The sequence below is a fragment of the Eleginops maclovinus genome, chromosome 5, assembly GCF_036324505.1.
Source record: "Eleginops maclovinus isolate JMC-PN-2008 ecotype Puerto Natales chromosome 5, JC_Emac_rtc_rv5, whole genome shotgun sequence".
In the NCBI taxonomy this organism is placed as follows: Eukaryota; Metazoa; Chordata; class Actinopteri; order Perciformes; family Eleginopidae; genus Eleginops; species Eleginops maclovinus.
In genome coordinates, this window is record NC_086353.1 from 16592482 (window position 1) to 16609699 (window position 17218).

A 17218-nucleotide genomic window follows, 5' to 3' on the forward strand; every position below is an offset into this window, starting at 1 on the left:
ATCTACTTAATTTTTTACTCAAAAACACAAAACATTAATTTATAACATTCATACTTATAACAGAGTAGCCTTATAAAGATATACAATTCATACATTAGGGTAGCCTACACTTTTAGACTTTAAGTATTTTAACATCAGTTTTATTATGTATACAGAATGTATAGTCCAGACTCATGTCATTTTTCTTAGTTACTTAAATGTGGATGTTGACTACACTGTTTATATACGACGTATTCTTGTTTAGCATTGATCGCGTTTTAAATTAATCACCCACTCTCACTCAGTGAATCATCAAGTCCTCTCGAGGGACTAAACTCTCAGCCTCAGCATCAAGAGTGTCCACACATCTCGCGATGAAAGGCGATACTTTCTGCTGCCTGCAAAGTTGTATCACAGCAGCAGCACAGCGACAGCAGCAGCAGAAGCAGCAACAACAGCAGCAATGGCCGCTTTCCGCAGAGTGGCAGCACTGGCCAGTAAGCTAAAACTCAGGACGGCGGCGAATACCGATCTCATCGGTGGTCAGACGGCCACTGGAGGAAGTACACGGAAATGTCTGGCTGTTGGGATGTGTTTCGCAACGGGAGGCGCCGTAGCGGTTTACTTCTACAACGATATGTGGAGCGGTAGAGACAGGAAGAGGATGGGGAGTCACGGAAACAACAGACTGCTGCCGTCCATCCCGACCGTTATTGCAAAGGAGAAGGTAGGAGGCCGATATTTGTTACGGAAACAGTAGGCTTTAGAGACACGCAGAGAGGAAAGTCAGTGGCAGGAAACGCCTAAACTTCAGTGTTGACATAGGGGCCTCAGTGTCAAGAGCTGTGAGGTAAAAACGAGAGACCACTGAGAGAGAAGGCAGAGAGCTTTCACATCTACTTCCACTTAATCGGTCGGAGACGATCCTACTTGTTTTTTGCTGTCATAGTTTTTCCTTTCGGACGGATAAACGGTGTCATTTGTTCCCAGCACGCCCAGTGGAAAGTGCTCGCTCACGGTTTTGGCTGCAGGACGATGTGCGCACGCAGATGTGGAAATGTCGCTCTCCGCTCGAGCTGGTGCTGAAATGACAACACGATGGGGATGTTACTCTCAGTGAGGCAACATCTTGCATTCAAGGCCAGTGGTGTAAAGTAACTAAGTACATTTACTGTACTCAAGTACAATTTGAGAGACTTGTACTTTAATTTATTATTTCAATTTGTTTAGCTATTTTGTACTTCTACCCCACTACAATTCAGAGGTAAATTAATGATTTGAAATACAAACAACACTTTTAAAGGGCTTAAATTACATCACGAGTAACATTCACAATTAGCTGCACCTTTACCAACTTTGATAACACTTTAATGGCTCAATAATTATAATCAAAACATATATTATTAGAGTACTTTTAGTTTTGTTACTTTAAGTAGATTTTGATGCCACTACTTTCTTTTACTTGAGTAACATTTTGAATTCAAGACTTTTACTTGTAACTGTTGTCCTACTCTCTGGTATTTTAAGTACAATATCTGAGTACTTGTTCTGTTCAAGGCTTACACTTTAAAATTAAATACACACATTTCGGATATGTTACTAGTTTCAAAAAGGCCCAATTATGGAATAGCTTGAAACAGTTCCTACAGTTTGATGTTAAATACTTGGTTGCTTGAGAGCGTAATTATTTGTAACCTTTCCCAGCTGTGTAGGAATACTCAGATACTTTCAACCTCACAATTACACATGTTAAAAACAACACATTACAAGTTACAGTTTTCTTCTAAGCTTCTCAGAAGTTTATAGTATTATCCATATAGTATTATTTTAAAATGATTGACGTCTAAACATGTAAATAGGACTTTTCAACTACTTTCTATATTTGTATGTTTGCCATTCATAGGATGAAGATTTTTTTCTGAATCAAAAAAACGTGTACGTTAGTGGTAAACTTACTTTATACCATTGTCTGTGCCATTATTTTATATATTATATATGTATATTTAGTCAAGCTGAAACAATTAGGCCTAGTTGGTGACTGAATGTGGGCTTTGGACTGATGGTTGGAAAAAACAATACTAACAATAGAAGAACTTTTGGAAATGTTTACTATTTTCCGACATGTTAATAGGCCAAACAATTAGTCAAATGTGTTGGTTGCAGCGCTATTCCAGACAATGTTTATACTACTTTAATGCATGTATGCTTGATATGCCTGTATTCACAGTATGTATACATATGTGCATTCCTAAACAGAAATATATGCATGCACTTGCGTGACATATGAACATGCTAGCATATACAGCATGTCCAGGAATGTTGTTAATTTAGTATTTTTTTGACGATTTTTACGTGACCTATCAGGATTCTGAAGAATAAGCTGTAATTGTGAAAAAACCCTTGCAGGAAAAGAGAGAAAGAGAGATTCTTTTTTATTCTATAAGGAAACAAAAAAGCATGCTGCAAGAAAACTAGAGGGAATCAGTTGACGCTGGATTCAGGGGACTTTCTTACAAGATCTGGGAACATTTTCTTTGGAAACAGAAGCATGAGATGGACCAAACTTAGCTTAGCTTAGCCAAGGCATCAGAAAACAATTTGTCTGGATTTTGCATTACTACAGAGTGACTCAATGTCTTGTTGGACGAACGGCAGCCATGGACACTAGAAAATCACATAAGGAGACAATGGCTCCACCAGAGTTGGGCGCGGCTGGGTTCGGACAGACACAGGACCTCTTGGGAATGTTTTGGCAGCGTTGTGCTCATTTGCGCTGGAAGAACTCCTAACATGGTTTAAGGAAAGCCAAGCACCTTGGATAATGTAAGTCTCAGATGTCAGATTCTAAATACTTCTGAAGGAAGGAGAGCAAAGCAGGAGATTGAGCGGCAGCATTGATCTGCGGCGATCAAGAGACACATGCAGCAGAGGGCTGCTCATTATGTCCAATATCTTCTATCACTATATACTGTACATTTTTCACATCTTGACGAAGATATATATCACGATGAAACGTGTTTTTGGTAGGTCAATAACTAGATAGTCATAATAAAATCACACTTGTTGTATCACAGAGAAAACAGCTACTTCCTCTTTGTAATTGTATGATTCCAACAGGAATTGTCAGCTATTTTTAACATCTCGGACTCAAAACCTGGTTCTTATATGCTGGCACTTTAGCCAGATAGATTTACTTTAATATCACTCAATTAATAAAAAATGTTAAGAGATGGACTAAAATCTGCAGCTGTGATGGAGAACCCTGGGTTGCCTGAGGGGAAAACACCTGGAGCATCTGCTTTGCCGTTAGGAGAAAAAGGCTCGGCGACAGGTTTAGTTGTGGCTACGTATCATTATAACCGCGCAAGAACACAGTGTCCCACACTGACTGTCATTTCAAATCACTGCCATTTAATTATGTTTTTCCAGAGGAGCTCGCATTACTTTTTACATCATGTCGTGCCGCTTGGCATGTGAACCGAGCTGCCTTTGCAGAACTTTATAAACTTCATTCATTAGTGAGAGTCAAAGCCACGGGCGTCTGTGCTCTTACACTTGATTACAGTGCATTCCTATGAAGCCGAGCGCTCATCTCCTATTCATGCCTTCAAAAGCCCCCTCGGTGAAGGCAGCATCAAAGCTTTATGAATGAATCTGTGTGCTCATTAGCATGTTAGCTGTGCTGAGCAGGAACCTGGGTGCACTGGTCCCTGCGGCCAAACAGGTTTAAATTTGGAAACCTCTCTGCTAATTACACAGCTCCATGCAGCACAATCTGTGGGAGCAGCTCTCCTACACTGCAGCTAATCAAGTTGAAGCCCTGGCTCCTCACAGAGAGAGAGAGGGACAGATGCTAATCAAGTAGAAAGTAGTGACAAAGTATTTGTGTGTGTGTGTGTGTGTGTGTGTGTGTGTGTGTGTGTGTGTGTGTGTGTGTGTGTGTGTGTGTGTGTGTATTTGTGCGCCCCATCTCCTGTTATTGTACTGCATCAGAGGTGCTGACTGTTTATAATCTCAGAGAGCTAAATGTAGAAAAATGATGCCAAGAATAGATAGATCTCCTCATTATAGAAGTTCAAAAGCAGTGAAGAAGCACGGACAGTTTAGATTCTGCTGTCTGTGCGTCAGAGTTCCCTCTTATTGGATGGGGAAGCCTGCTGGTAAAATACTTAAAGTTACATCTTGCGTGTACCTTTGGTAAAGCCTATACTTTAACATCACTCACTATGACATATTGTAAGTCATGTAAAATGCACACGTTTGATTGTTTTGTGTCCTGCTGTTAACTGTTTTCTTGTTTTAATTATGAACTATTTTTAAATATCTTTTGATTATTTATTTATTTTGTTATATTTTATTAATATGATTTTATTTAAAAATAATATTTTGCTCTGTGTTTTGTTTTTGTCTGCAGGCACGTCTGTTTGACTTTGAGGACGGAGACGTGTACATGTCGTCCCATGAGCATCGCTTCCGCATGTTCAGCTCTGTGGAGTACGATGGGCAGCTTTACATGACTCCTCAGAACTTCATCGAGTCGGTCACCATGAGCGAACCCAAAAGTATGTTTCACGCAACACAAGTTTACCTTTTCACGTGGGTTCAACACTACCTACCTGGGACATAACAATGTGGGTTGAGTAGATTATTGTAGCTTTTATATATTGTGTAGAGACCTTGCTTTAATGGTCCAAAGTGTCTTTGAACTTCCAAAAGAGGATTTTTACAAATGTTTTCGCTTTTAGGGAAACTTCATTCTATATTTCTATATGAGCCATTTCAGTTTAATGCAGCTATAGAGGTTCTTGTCCCATTTTCGTTGTAGATGTGTCTTTATGTGCTTTTGATAACTGACGTACCCAACTTAATTATGACTGCGTTAAGGTGTTTTAATTAACCGATTAAAAAAGAATAATGTGTTTTTAGTTTATAGATGGACCTTTCTGATCTAAAATTGATGTCCCAACATGGATGCTAGTGCCAGGTGATAGATTCCTTTTTTACCAAAAGTTTTAAAACTCCTTAGTGGGTACGTCTTTGCTGTTTCTGTCAGCCTGCTGCCAGTCCTAACAGATTAGCCTTGGCCAGCCAGCCTCAAAGCAGATGGCTTTACAGCTAATGTTTAGTCTGAGGTTAATGTTAGTCACACACACACACACACACACACACACACACACACACACACACACACACACACACACACACCGACTCCCACAGACACACTCACACACACTCTACTTGTCCACATTCCATTTGCTCATATTGGCTCTTTCTCCAGTAAATATCTAAACCAGACACTTAACTTATTTTTTACTTTGTGAGAACTGCTTTAAAAATGCCCTCACAAGTGGAGATTATCACAACCAAAACTTCCGAAAGAGCTGCCATTCCCTCCTTCAGCGGGCATGTGATTGTATTGCGTGCAAACTGTGCACCTGTATGTGTGTGTTTACATCCAGCCAGGCTCACTGACACACGATACAGCTGCACATACCCTCTCAGCAGCCGACATCCTCTAATGCCCCCTTTGAAGTTGAATTAGATGAACTTTGTTGTATAAAACAGAACAAAAGTAGTATGTGCTTTTACGGGGACATTCCACGTACTACAAAGACAAGCACGGGGCACTTTAGACGGTACAAATGGGCCTGTGATGATGACAGTGTATATACAGTGAGTGTGTCTGTGCCTGTTGGTGTGTGTGTGTGTGTTGTGACTGTACTGGGCACATTAAGACCCATTTCTAGATCATACAGATGCTATCTAACCAAGCCCACCCAAACTCTCTTCTCCTCTTTCCCTTCTTCTTCTCTCCTCTTTGTCTCGTTCCCTGGCAGACAAGAGGCCCTGGAGGTCCCTGGCCAAACAGGTGGGACACACACTCCTGATGCTTGTTCCTTCTGCTGTTGCATGTTACATCTGTTGCACACTCTGCAAGGTCAAAATACTGATTTTGACAGGATTGTTTCAGAGAAAGAATCTAAATGTTAGCATTTATGCATGATTGCACGTCATTATTGGTTTTATTGTCACATTATGCAAAGAAAAAAAACACGGGAAGGAATCCCTTTAGGGGCCACCAAATGTAAACAATATGTCCTATGTATACTGGTCACTTATGTGTACTATGAAAAGCTGTCCAGGTATTTAAAGTGTGAAATACAGCGGCTGCAGAAAGTATCCTGACCCCTTCACCTTTGGAAAATGTGAACTTGTATTACATTTTCAGCTTAAAATGAATATAACAAATGAACATGGAAAAATAGATCGAGCATGTGTTCCATTAAATTGGAACAAATCAGGTGCCTTTTATAATGCAAATGTATTCATATCAGTGGGACAAACCATAGTTAACTTAGTAATTATATAATTATTGTATATTTTAGAAACACTGGAAATGATCATTTTCTCTTACCAGGTTAAAAGCCCAATACAATCTTAAAGATACCCTGTGTTTGATTTTGTTTGCATATGGAGCCTTTTAACCAACGATGTTGTGTGCATTACAAGATGAGGCACAAAACATGTATTAATTTATTTCCTGACTCAAAAATCGTTATTAGATTTATTTATTTATTTACATGTGTTAATATCCATGTTTACATTGACCCACAGTCAACTTTTTCCCAGTCAGCGTCCCTTGCAAACATTACACATTTGCATTTCTGCTCTCTGCAGTAGGCCCTAATATGTATCGTGTTACCCACATGGTCATTCTAGTAGAGTTTTGCATGAGATACAAGCAAAACAGGAACCTGCTGATCAAACATTGCTCCATTGTTCTACCAGGGACCTATTTACATCCGATAAATGGGTACAGCTCATGTTCAAAAAGCCATTTTCTTGTTTTCGAATGTTCCTTTGTTTCACTTTATTGTTTAATTGGGAATCCCTGCATGATACCCACTGTCTCTCTCTTTGTTAATGTCATGGTTTGCAGTTTGAAGGTGCAGGTTTGGAGTTAATTGATATTTGTGTGTTCGTTTTCGTGTGTTTATCAGGAGCTGGAGAAGATTTTGGTAGAAACTCCCCAAGTATGGAGAGGATCCTCCAAACTGTTCCGCAACCTGAGAGAACGAGGTCAGAGAGAGTACACACACACACACACACACACACACACACACACACACACACACACACACACACACACACACACACACACACACACACACACACACACAAACAGGAGCAATGGAATCTTGAGTAAACACACTCACACTTAAATATTACTGATGTATTTGCTAATCAGATAATAACAAAGTCAATAAATGTCAATGCATAAGGTTCCAGGATTTTGTAGCTATTCAGAATCAGAATCAGAATCCCTTTATTCGTCCCACAGAAGGGACATTTTCATTTGTTACAGCTAAAAGAGCCAAAGACAGCTTAATATTACACAAAGATACACAAATATATACAACAATTATACAATTTTACAGAAGACAACAATAGACCTCAGAAACCGTTCTGAGGTCTAGCAGCCAGGTAAATATTTCACAGTTGTTAACTGTATATATATTATTACAGTTACTATTGCATTAGAGATAAACTCATAATGCAAATGTTGCTATAACTTATAAACAGGTCAATTATTGCCTTTGGTCAGTAAGAATTTTTATATTTGTTTTATAAAAATGACACAATTTGTATATTTTAAGTACATTCACTGTATGAATACCAGGGCTTACCTGCTGATGTGTGACTAAATAGCACTTGTGAGCTTGTGTGTGTGTGTGTGTGTGTGTCACTGTAGGTGTCTCTAATCCGGGTTGAAACCATGCGGTCCTTCCTTACAGCCAAACAACCTGCTGAAAAATCTAAAAATAAATCTCCTCTCCTTTTCTCCTTTCATTCTACTCTTGTTCTCTTCTCTTCATTCCATATGGAAACAGAATAAATTAAACAGCACCAAAGACATAGAGAGAGAGAGAATTTCCCCCTTATTAAAGTATTGGATTTAGGAGTATGTAAAAGAGGAATCATACAGTCTGGGAGTGAGTCCCCATAGTGATAATTACACACACACACACACACACACACACACACACACACACACACACACACACACACACACACACACACACACACACACACACACACACACACACACACACACACACACACACACACACACACACAGATGCTAAATATATACCCTATCTTCATCTACCGTGACAATGTTTTACACCATGCAACTAATGGGTTGTGAGTGTGTTCTACATTTACACTTCAGGGACCAATAACCAGAAGCAGCGCCCTCATCCTTTTCTTAAAAACAGAACTGGAAAGGAGAAAATGAAGAGACAGAAAGAAGATTGTGAGAGGGAGCACGCAATAGAAAAATGACAAGAAAGACACATGCAGAGTAGGGAGTGAAAATTAGACATGTCAAATAGGAGTGGGGATAAATTGAGATGTTGAGAAATTGTAGAGAAGTACTTGGAGTGTAAAGGAAAAAATGTACACATAAAAACCCAGGGAGGAATGAAAGAGCACAACAACGCCAAACATACGAGACAAATAGGCATGGAGTTTGAACAATAATGAACAAATGAGTTAGTTGTTTTATTACGTGTCAGATTCAGTGTTTTTCTACCTAAAGATGTGATCAGACCAAGCTATCACAAACAGGACCCAGCTTTGAAGCTAATTTCATAGTGGCCAAACCATGGAATTACAGCTTCTTGGTTTGTGACTTGCTACCACTGGGCACAGAAATACATGTGCCTTTTGACTTTTATTGGCAAATAGACATCTGTAAATAAATTAAGCTAATTATTTTTATATTACTAGAATAGCTTTTATTTCAAATGTTTAAGTCATTTTTGCCTTCTTTGGGTCGTGCCTCCAACACTGTATCCGAAAGGTATTAATGCTCTGAATCTAAAATTGAAAACCTTTAAGTTCACCAACATCTGGCAGTCATTTCCTTCCAGTCGTTTGCTTCCTGTCTCTGTACATTCATAAAGAAGATTCATAAAAATATATTTTTTTGTAGTGGCTTGTCTTTGTGTGAGTACAGCCAGCGACGCTGGTATCGGCTTCACGTTGTGACTCTGTGTGATTGTCATCATGGCAAACTGATGCTGAAGATACATCTGGAACTGGAAGCTGTTTTAAGCCATTTGTCAGGTGTTTATATTTCTGTCGTTCAATATAGTGACAAACCCCCACTTTACACCCCTGTTCAAAAATGTTAATGGGTAGTGGAGTTCAAAACCAAGGCTGAGTTTGAAGATGGGTGTGTAACACATTTAGGAAGTGAGGAAGGGGCCATTGCCACCCCCGCTTTACGGCCATTGCCCAATTTGGCGTCATGGCTACTGTAATATCTTGCAACATGGTCTCAGGTTGTGTGTGTTTTTCTCAATTTGTAATACTCATTAGCTAAACACACACACACACAGACACACACACACACTCAAAGACTCATAGCGGCATACTGTACACTTCTGTCAGAAGACTCCAACATTTTGCAGAGAGCTTTTTACGAAGCAAACAATCATTTCAAGAATGATCACACAAGCACAATCGTCATCATCAGAATAAGAAACAGTTTGGAACAAAATGTATTTAAGCTCATCATTCATTCTTTTGCCGTCTCACTCATGAACGAACACACACAAGTGTACAGTCACATGGGACAATTTAGTTCTTGCAGCACCTCTCTCTCCTCCCACCCTCCAACTTGCTCAGTTTAATGAAAAGGGGCTCCAAAGGTCACATGCAGTGTGTGTGTGTCTGCATAAAGATGTTCTAAGTTGTTTAAGTATTTGTTTGACATCAGGGTGTTTATGTTTGAGAAGTTTAAAGATGACTTTCTTGTGTGCACCCTGCGCTGAATTCCTCAGGGTCTCACCTATAGGTCTTTATTAGAGGCACTTAATAAGGTTATTTGTGGCAGATAAATGGACCCCCCCTGACATTTCATTCATATGTTATTATTTTTATATTTTAATTGACTTTGTTTTCCGGATTTTAAGCTTTGAATGTTTTTGTATATTTACAAGACTGTGTTTGATCAATCACACAATGCGAAGAAGTTAGCTAACATCATTGAGTGTTTTTAAAGTGGCTGGCCTCCAACTGTTAACACTTCATATGTTTCTCACTGGTGAAAACAGTTCATTTCTATACCACACACACACACACACACACACACACACACACACACACACACACACACACACACACACACACACACACACACACACACACACACACACACACACACACACATTCGGCATTCAACAATACCTCTTTACAAATACTGTTGTTTTTAATACCTAAACCTGCTTTCTTGCTGTGTGTGTGTGTGTGTGTGTGTGTGTGTGTGTGTGTGTGTGTGTGTGTGTGTGTGTGTGTGTGTGTGTGTGTGTGTGTGTGTGTGTGTGTGTGTGTGCTTGTGTGTGTGCTGATGTCAGGACATGCTCTCCTCTTCATACCATGATGAGCGAGGACAGTTCAAATCCTTGGGAAGGATTTGGATTTCTGAGAATGACAGAAGTATGTCTCAGACAAAGGAATGCATAGTGTTGACTGTGTGTGTGTGTGTGTGTGTGTGTGTGTGTGTGTGTGTGTGTGTGTGTGTGCGTGTGTGTGTGTGTGTGTGTGTGTGTGTGTGTGTGTGTGTGTGTGTGTGTGTGTGTGTGTGTGTGTGTGCTTGAAAGTAGATAGCAGTACTTTAATTTAGAAGCATCCAATGTATTCAGCATTGTGGTGAGTTCATGGTTAGGTGAATATTAGTAATAAATAGCATGCTGGGCATTCACATGACAGTCTGTAGCTCATAGTAGATGGAAAAGCAAAACATTTTCATAACATGAACAGTTCCATATCTTGTCTTAGAAACCTTTATCTTGGTCAGAAAAAGTGATGATGTATAGACACCTTATCAAGTTGTGGCTTGTGGAAAAGATATTCAACAGCTATTGTTTTTTTACTTTGTGTCCATGGAATATTACATTTTGCAGTTAATTGTGAGTAATTTTGCAAGATAGGAACGTCTCTGCTTTATGAAGGGTGATAGTGAGAGGTGTTTGGACTGAGGTGTACCTGCTAAACTGCTAGAAGTGATCAGCTGAAGGCTACAGGAGACTGGTCCACTGTTGATTCTCAGTGAGATCAGATTTACCACTTTCATGTTAGACTAATAGATTTGGTTTACATTTGATTTCAAAACTAATGTGGATCTGAAAGGGTCTTTAAGATGTTCGAACGCCGATGAGCAGTGATATTTTATTATCATAAATGAGTGCTCCTGTCATATGAATCTTGCAAGTCAGGTTTGAAATTGATTTCCTACAGAAACTGTTATTAAAGACATTCTTTAATTGGCTGCAACAGAAGCTAATGATATGTTTTTATTTACCCTGCCTAATAGTTATTAGCACACTTTTCCAAATAAAATAAATATAAAATGAACAAATTCATAAACAGTGAATTGCATAAATGATGTTATGTAAATATCCACAAAGCAAACATAGTGTTATCACCTGCATTCAGTTTAGTTTGCAATGATCATTGACTTTGATGGACAGTTTTTCTCCAAATAATGATTTGTACCTGTAAACCCATCTTTGTATCCAGCCACATACCCCTGAAAGTCTGTGAGTACAAACATGCAGAATGTATTTGAGAAACCCGAGCCGTTTCAGAGTGTATCTCCTGGTCTTTACACAGCTCAGGCTACATGAAGAAAATAGAATTCAGTTCCAAACCAGCTCCTCTGCACAAAGCAGTCGGTCATCAGAAAAACACAAGGCTCACACTGGTTTTCACTGGTGTCATGTTCAGTGAAACACACACACACACACATGGGAAAGCAGTCTCCCGTAACACTCAAGCGAGTCACCCTGAACTATCTGAGCCATCAGACAGAGAACGAAAAAGCGGGAGAGAGAGAGAGAGAGAGAGAGAGAGAGAGAGAGAGAGAGAGAGAGCTACAAAGATTCCTAAATGGGCCTGAGGCAAGAAAGGATCACCTCCTGAGACATTTTTCACTTGCTTATCCAAACACAGACACATGCACACACACCACCAACCAGTGTCTTTACTTTGGACACTTGGGGTGTGGAAAAAGAAACGATGTGTGGCCAAATGGCTGTTGGCAGCTCAGCTCCGTAAGACACATTTTTAGATGCTATCTTTGTGAAAGGGGGGGGGGAGAGATTATGTGTGTGTGTGTGTGGGTGTGTGTGTGTCTGGTCTTTGAACATCTGTAAACATTGTGTGTGTTGAACGTGACCTTTTCTTTAACTCTCTCTATCTTGGTCTCATTACCAGGCATCATCTCATACACAGAGTACCTGTTCCTGCTCTGCATCCTGACAAGTGAGTCTTTTCAGTCTCTTGAGAAATCCTCTTCTCATCTTCTGCTTTCTGATTTTACTTTTAAGAAGGAAATTAAGAGAGAGACAAAGAGAAAAAAACTGAAAGTAAATCAATGTGTTAATACAAAATAAAATATTAACTGTTTGTTAAAGTCCACATAGATTTATTCACATGCCCCACCTCCCTCATGTTTAGCCTGTATGCCTGCTATTTTTGAATTTAGAATTGCCTTTAACACACACACACACACACACACACACACACACACACACACACACACACACACACACACACACACACACACACACACACACACACACACACACACACACACACACACACACACACACACACTCACCCTATGTTCTCTCCTCTCTGTTCTCCAGAGCCCCATGCTGGCTTTAAGATTGCTTTCAATATGTTTGATGCAGACGGCAACCAGATGGTGGACAAGAGGGAGTTCTTGGTGGTGAGTCTCTGATACTGGGAGGAAATCCACCCAATGAATGTTATTTTTAACATCACTCCTGGCACAGATGGGCAATGTTATGATATCAGGGATATATACATATGTATATATGTATACAGCCCCAGAAAAAATTAAGAGACCACTCCACATTTTTCTTAAGTTTTTATCTCTGCATGTATGGCAGCCATTCCGACAGAATAGTGATGAATTACTATTACGTTAGTTACACAACTGAAGTTTTCTGCCACAAGCGTTTCAGTATTGATTTAAACTTTGAATATACAATATGTGACAATAAATCCCTTTAAAGCCAAACTAGAAAAACCGACAATCTCTTTATCAAGCTGTCAAAAAGCCCATACTTACCGACAATTTATTGAACTACAACTTTGGCATTCAGTGAATTTATGTGCATCTGATCATTTCAATGCTTCAAACTCGGCTTTTCTCTCATTGTAGCTTCAGGAAATCTTCCGGAAAAAAAATGAGAAAAGAGGGAGGAAAGGAGATGCGGAGAAGTCGGCCCAGCTGGTAAGAAAGTCGGTAACGAGGTACAAGTGTGTGTTTGTGTGTGAGGAGAGGTACATTTGTAAGGATATACAATTCTTTCACTCATTGCTCTTAGCAAAGTCAATTGTGAAAACCATTAATACAATATCGATATGGACTTGCTGCTATATAACTTTTGGCTCTTTAACTAGTACAAAGAACACATTACTGTATTAAAGGTACTTCTTTTTTTAAATGGCATTTTAATGCATCCATCACCTCTCGCTTTCTGAAGGTGTAAAACACATGTTGTGTCATGTGGATGTATTTAAAATGACAGATCATCATCCAAGTTTATTGAAATCTGTATTTAAGCAAGTATTACAGTTAGCTTAACCCTTCATGTAACCATGTTTGAGTGCATGCTCCCTTAAAGACAGTGTTGTATCTCCTCTGTTTTTACTGTGTACTTGTTATATTGGATACACTCTTAAAAGAATTGGTCTTTTTTGAAACTTTTGTGATTGTTTTTTAACAACACAGGTCACTATGGTTTACTACACTAAACATTATTATCTGCATTATATATGCAGGCTTGAAAGCCTTCATGCTGTTTGAAAATATTTCAGCTAATGTCCAGAAATGCTGATACATTACTGCAGAAGATTTGTAGAGGTAGATTATAAACAGTGGTGCCATTACATTAGTATTTTTTTCACTTATATAGTGGCCCTCCCATTAGAAATGTTACGTAAAAATAAGAAAGATGACTCTGAAATGTCAGTGTCATACCAAATCTAGTTTATTGCCAAGAAGGTTTTCATATACTATGAAGAGGTATTGGTGCATAACATTAACATAGTGAGTAACTTAAATAATAAATAACCAACTATTTTTAAAAAATGTTATAAAGTATTGTGTATAGTAAACATTTTTATAGAATAAAAAGTGGAATACAATCAAACATGACAGAAATGCTATCAGAATATTTACAAGGAACATATATGTACAAAAGAAGGATCAACAGAAATGAATAAAATAATATGCAACATATGTATTATACATCTAAATAAGAAAACATAGTGTTAGTTCTGTTAAGTGCTAGTTCTGTACAGAAATATTGAAAATCTGCCCAACCCAAATATGGAATACGCTTTATTTTTAACTGTAAAATATATATTGTATTTTATTCCCAAACCAAGTTTTGGATGGGCTTGAATCTCCACGTGATAAAAACCCTTGCAAAGCATAAATCTGAGGTAGTAAATGTTACACTTTCCCTCACATGCATACAGTTTTACGAATCCTCCGTTCACAGTGTTGTAATGCAAAGTGCGTGTTGTTCTAAAATGTGATCACAGATGTGTTGAAAATGACACATCCCTCTGAAGAGTGTATCCACAGCCTCTCTGCATGTACTAACATGTCTTTTACCTGTTCTCTTCCTCCCTCCTCCTCTCTGGCTGCATGCTCTATGCTCCTCTTTCTTGTGTCTCTCTCTGTGTGTTAGAGTATGCAGCTCTATGGATATCAGGTTGCCCCCATGAACAGCGTATGTATCCAAAACCGTACCCCTCAGTCTCTCTTCTGTTCATGGTTTAAGAAATGGATGGAAGCACAAACAGAGGAACAGATAGCTAGATGTATCTGTCAGCCAGATTACGACATGATACTTTGTTTCTCTTGTAAAAGAATGCAGAAAACGATAATATTTTTATATATAAATAAACCACATATGGGATTTCAACATTGTGACGATAAAATAATAAGTGGTCATGTTGGACCGATATTTTCTAGACAATATTACATAATACCTAACCTCTACTGAATCTGTGTTAAGAAGATAATCCAAAAATCATAACTTCTTTGACCTTATTGTTTTTGGTAAAATGTCTCAATCAACAGAACATTTTGAACCTAATTTGCATTGGGCAATATTGTGAATAATGATGTCAATAATTAATCGTTTTTTGGCACTTTTTTGCCAAGAGTGAGGTCAGCAGATCAATACCACTCTTAAATCTGTAAACTATACGGCCAAAGCAAACAGCTAGTTAGCTTAGCTAAGCTTTAAGACTGAAATTGGCCTACCAACACCAATAATTAAACCATGTATGTTGTGGTTTTAATTGGGGATGGTGCATGGGACTATTTCTTGGGACAGTGATTTGACATTGATAATTCCTCTTCTGGTTGCCTGACAAACTCACAGTGACAAAAAGAACCCAAACGTCCTTGTACCTATTAGCAGGCTTCTCTTTTAACTTTAAACAGAGCTAGGCTAGCTGTTTCTCCCGGCTATCATGCCTTATGCTAAGCTCAACGTCAGCTGATTCTAACTTCATATTTACTTTTCAAACACAAGAGTGGTATAGACCTTCTCATCCAGTGTTCAGCGAGGAATCACTGCTGCCTCTGTCGAATAGACTGTCAAGTAAAATGTCAAGTTAAATTCACCCTTTCATTCTGGGGACTTTGGTTTTTGTGTAAGGTGTAGATGTCAATTATATGGGGATACTTAGAGGATTTTGTTTAATGCCCCTGTCACCCACGTTTGTGTCCTGACCTGGTCTTTGAAAAACGCCTAGACCTGACACAGTCCACCTGATCCTTTGTTGTCAGTCAAACGAACACAGTAGACAGTTGAAAGGATGAATGAAAAGAAAGAATAAGCGGGATAGAGAGACTTCCTTCAAGACAGAGCGCCCATCTGTCAGGTCATCTGGCTGATTGATCGGGGGACGATGGCAGAGGGTGGGATGAATGGAGAGAGGGATGGCACTGAAGGAGTAATAGATTTAAGGGGTCAGGAGAGATGAACTCTTGAAAAAAGAGAGTGATGTGATTTAAAATGACTTGAGGCACTCTAAAGCTTTAAACACAATCAGACACTGTCCATTTCAGACTGTTTTGGGATGCGTGCTGTTTGTTTGGCAATGTGTCTGTCTCTATTGGGGGTTTTGTTAACACCCATAAGGAGCAAGAGAATTTCAAGGCAACAGGCAGATATGATGATAACCATTGGACATGTTTGCCTTAACCCGAGGGGAATGAACATGCATTGATGCAGATGTAGTATAGTGCAGCAAAAATGTCAGAATAGATGTGTACTGTCCAGTAACTGTAAACTACCAGCCAATGGCCTCTTGTCAGCCTATAAGCACTCTTTTCTTTCTCTCTCTATATCTCTTACACACACACACGCACACACACACGCACGCACACGCACACACACACACACACACACACACACACACACACACACAAACACACACGCCTCCTCCGTCTGTCAGTTTCATGATTGATAGCTGCATTGTCATTGTGAAGTTAAGAGCGGTGCAAGGTCATGTTAAAATGGCTGCTGCTGCGTTGTCCCTGGAGAGACAGGCGAGGTGGGTGGTCAGGAGACTTTTATCAAAGCAGGATACGCTTAAAACAGAAGCAGCTCTTTTTTTGTGGAGTTTGGGACAGAGATGACTCATCTGAAAATGTTGTTTATATAAGAGAACTTGCTTTTTGGTCAAGGAATTTAGTATTTGCTTTAGAGGTTAATTACATAAACCTAACTCTGACCCTCCCTTCATTCCTGTTTAGTTTGACACAATTACAGGGTTTTTTTTATGCCTGGTGCTTATCACAGTTGATGGGGTGAATTTATTATTAATTCCAATAATACAAGTGGATACCACTACTAAAAAGTAAAGTGAAGTGGAGTGATGAAAGAAAAACTATTATAAAGAATTACTTTTTAGCCAGATTTTTAATAAAAGGATTGTCAGAGTTAGCAAAACATTTCCAGTACCTATAGTTTACTATATGTTCTCTCCGGTTTGTCAAAACTGAACAATATGAAGTTTCCCTTAGAAGGTAAAGTTCAATATCAGGTTTAAGACACTGTTAATGAATATGCACCTATATGTACAGTAAAACTGATATAATGATACAAAT

At 39.0% G+C, this 17218-nt stretch overlaps 1 protein-coding gene across 10 annotated transcripts in view; it reads left to right on the forward strand.

Moving 5' to 3' along the window:
* Positions 1 to 397: 397 nt before the first annotated feature.
* Positions 398 to 17218, forward strand: part of micu3a (mitochondrial calcium uptake family, member 3a) — a 28364-nt gene continuing 11543 nt past the window's right edge. For 6 of the 10 annotated variants that reach the window (XM_063884347.1, XM_063884345.1, XM_063884348.1 and 3 more), the window contains exons 1-8: positions 398 to 706; positions 4394 to 4541; positions 5817 to 5848; positions 6981 to 7059; positions 12265 to 12312; positions 12699 to 12781; positions 13241 to 13312; positions 14781 to 14822. In XM_063884347.1, coding sequence (XP_063740417.1) covers positions 443 to 706; positions 4394 to 4541; positions 5817 to 5848; positions 6981 to 7059; positions 12265 to 12312; positions 12699 to 12781; positions 13241 to 13312; positions 14781 to 14822 — 768 coding nt within the window. In that variant the 5' untranslated portion in view covers positions 398 to 442. The remainder of the gene's footprint in view (positions 707 to 4393; positions 4542 to 5816; positions 5849 to 6980; positions 7060 to 12264; positions 12313 to 12698; positions 12782 to 13240; positions 13313 to 14780; positions 14823 to 17218) is intronic. The other 4 variants (XM_063884350.1, XM_063884349.1, XM_063884354.1 and 1 more) reach the window with 1 other exon arrangement.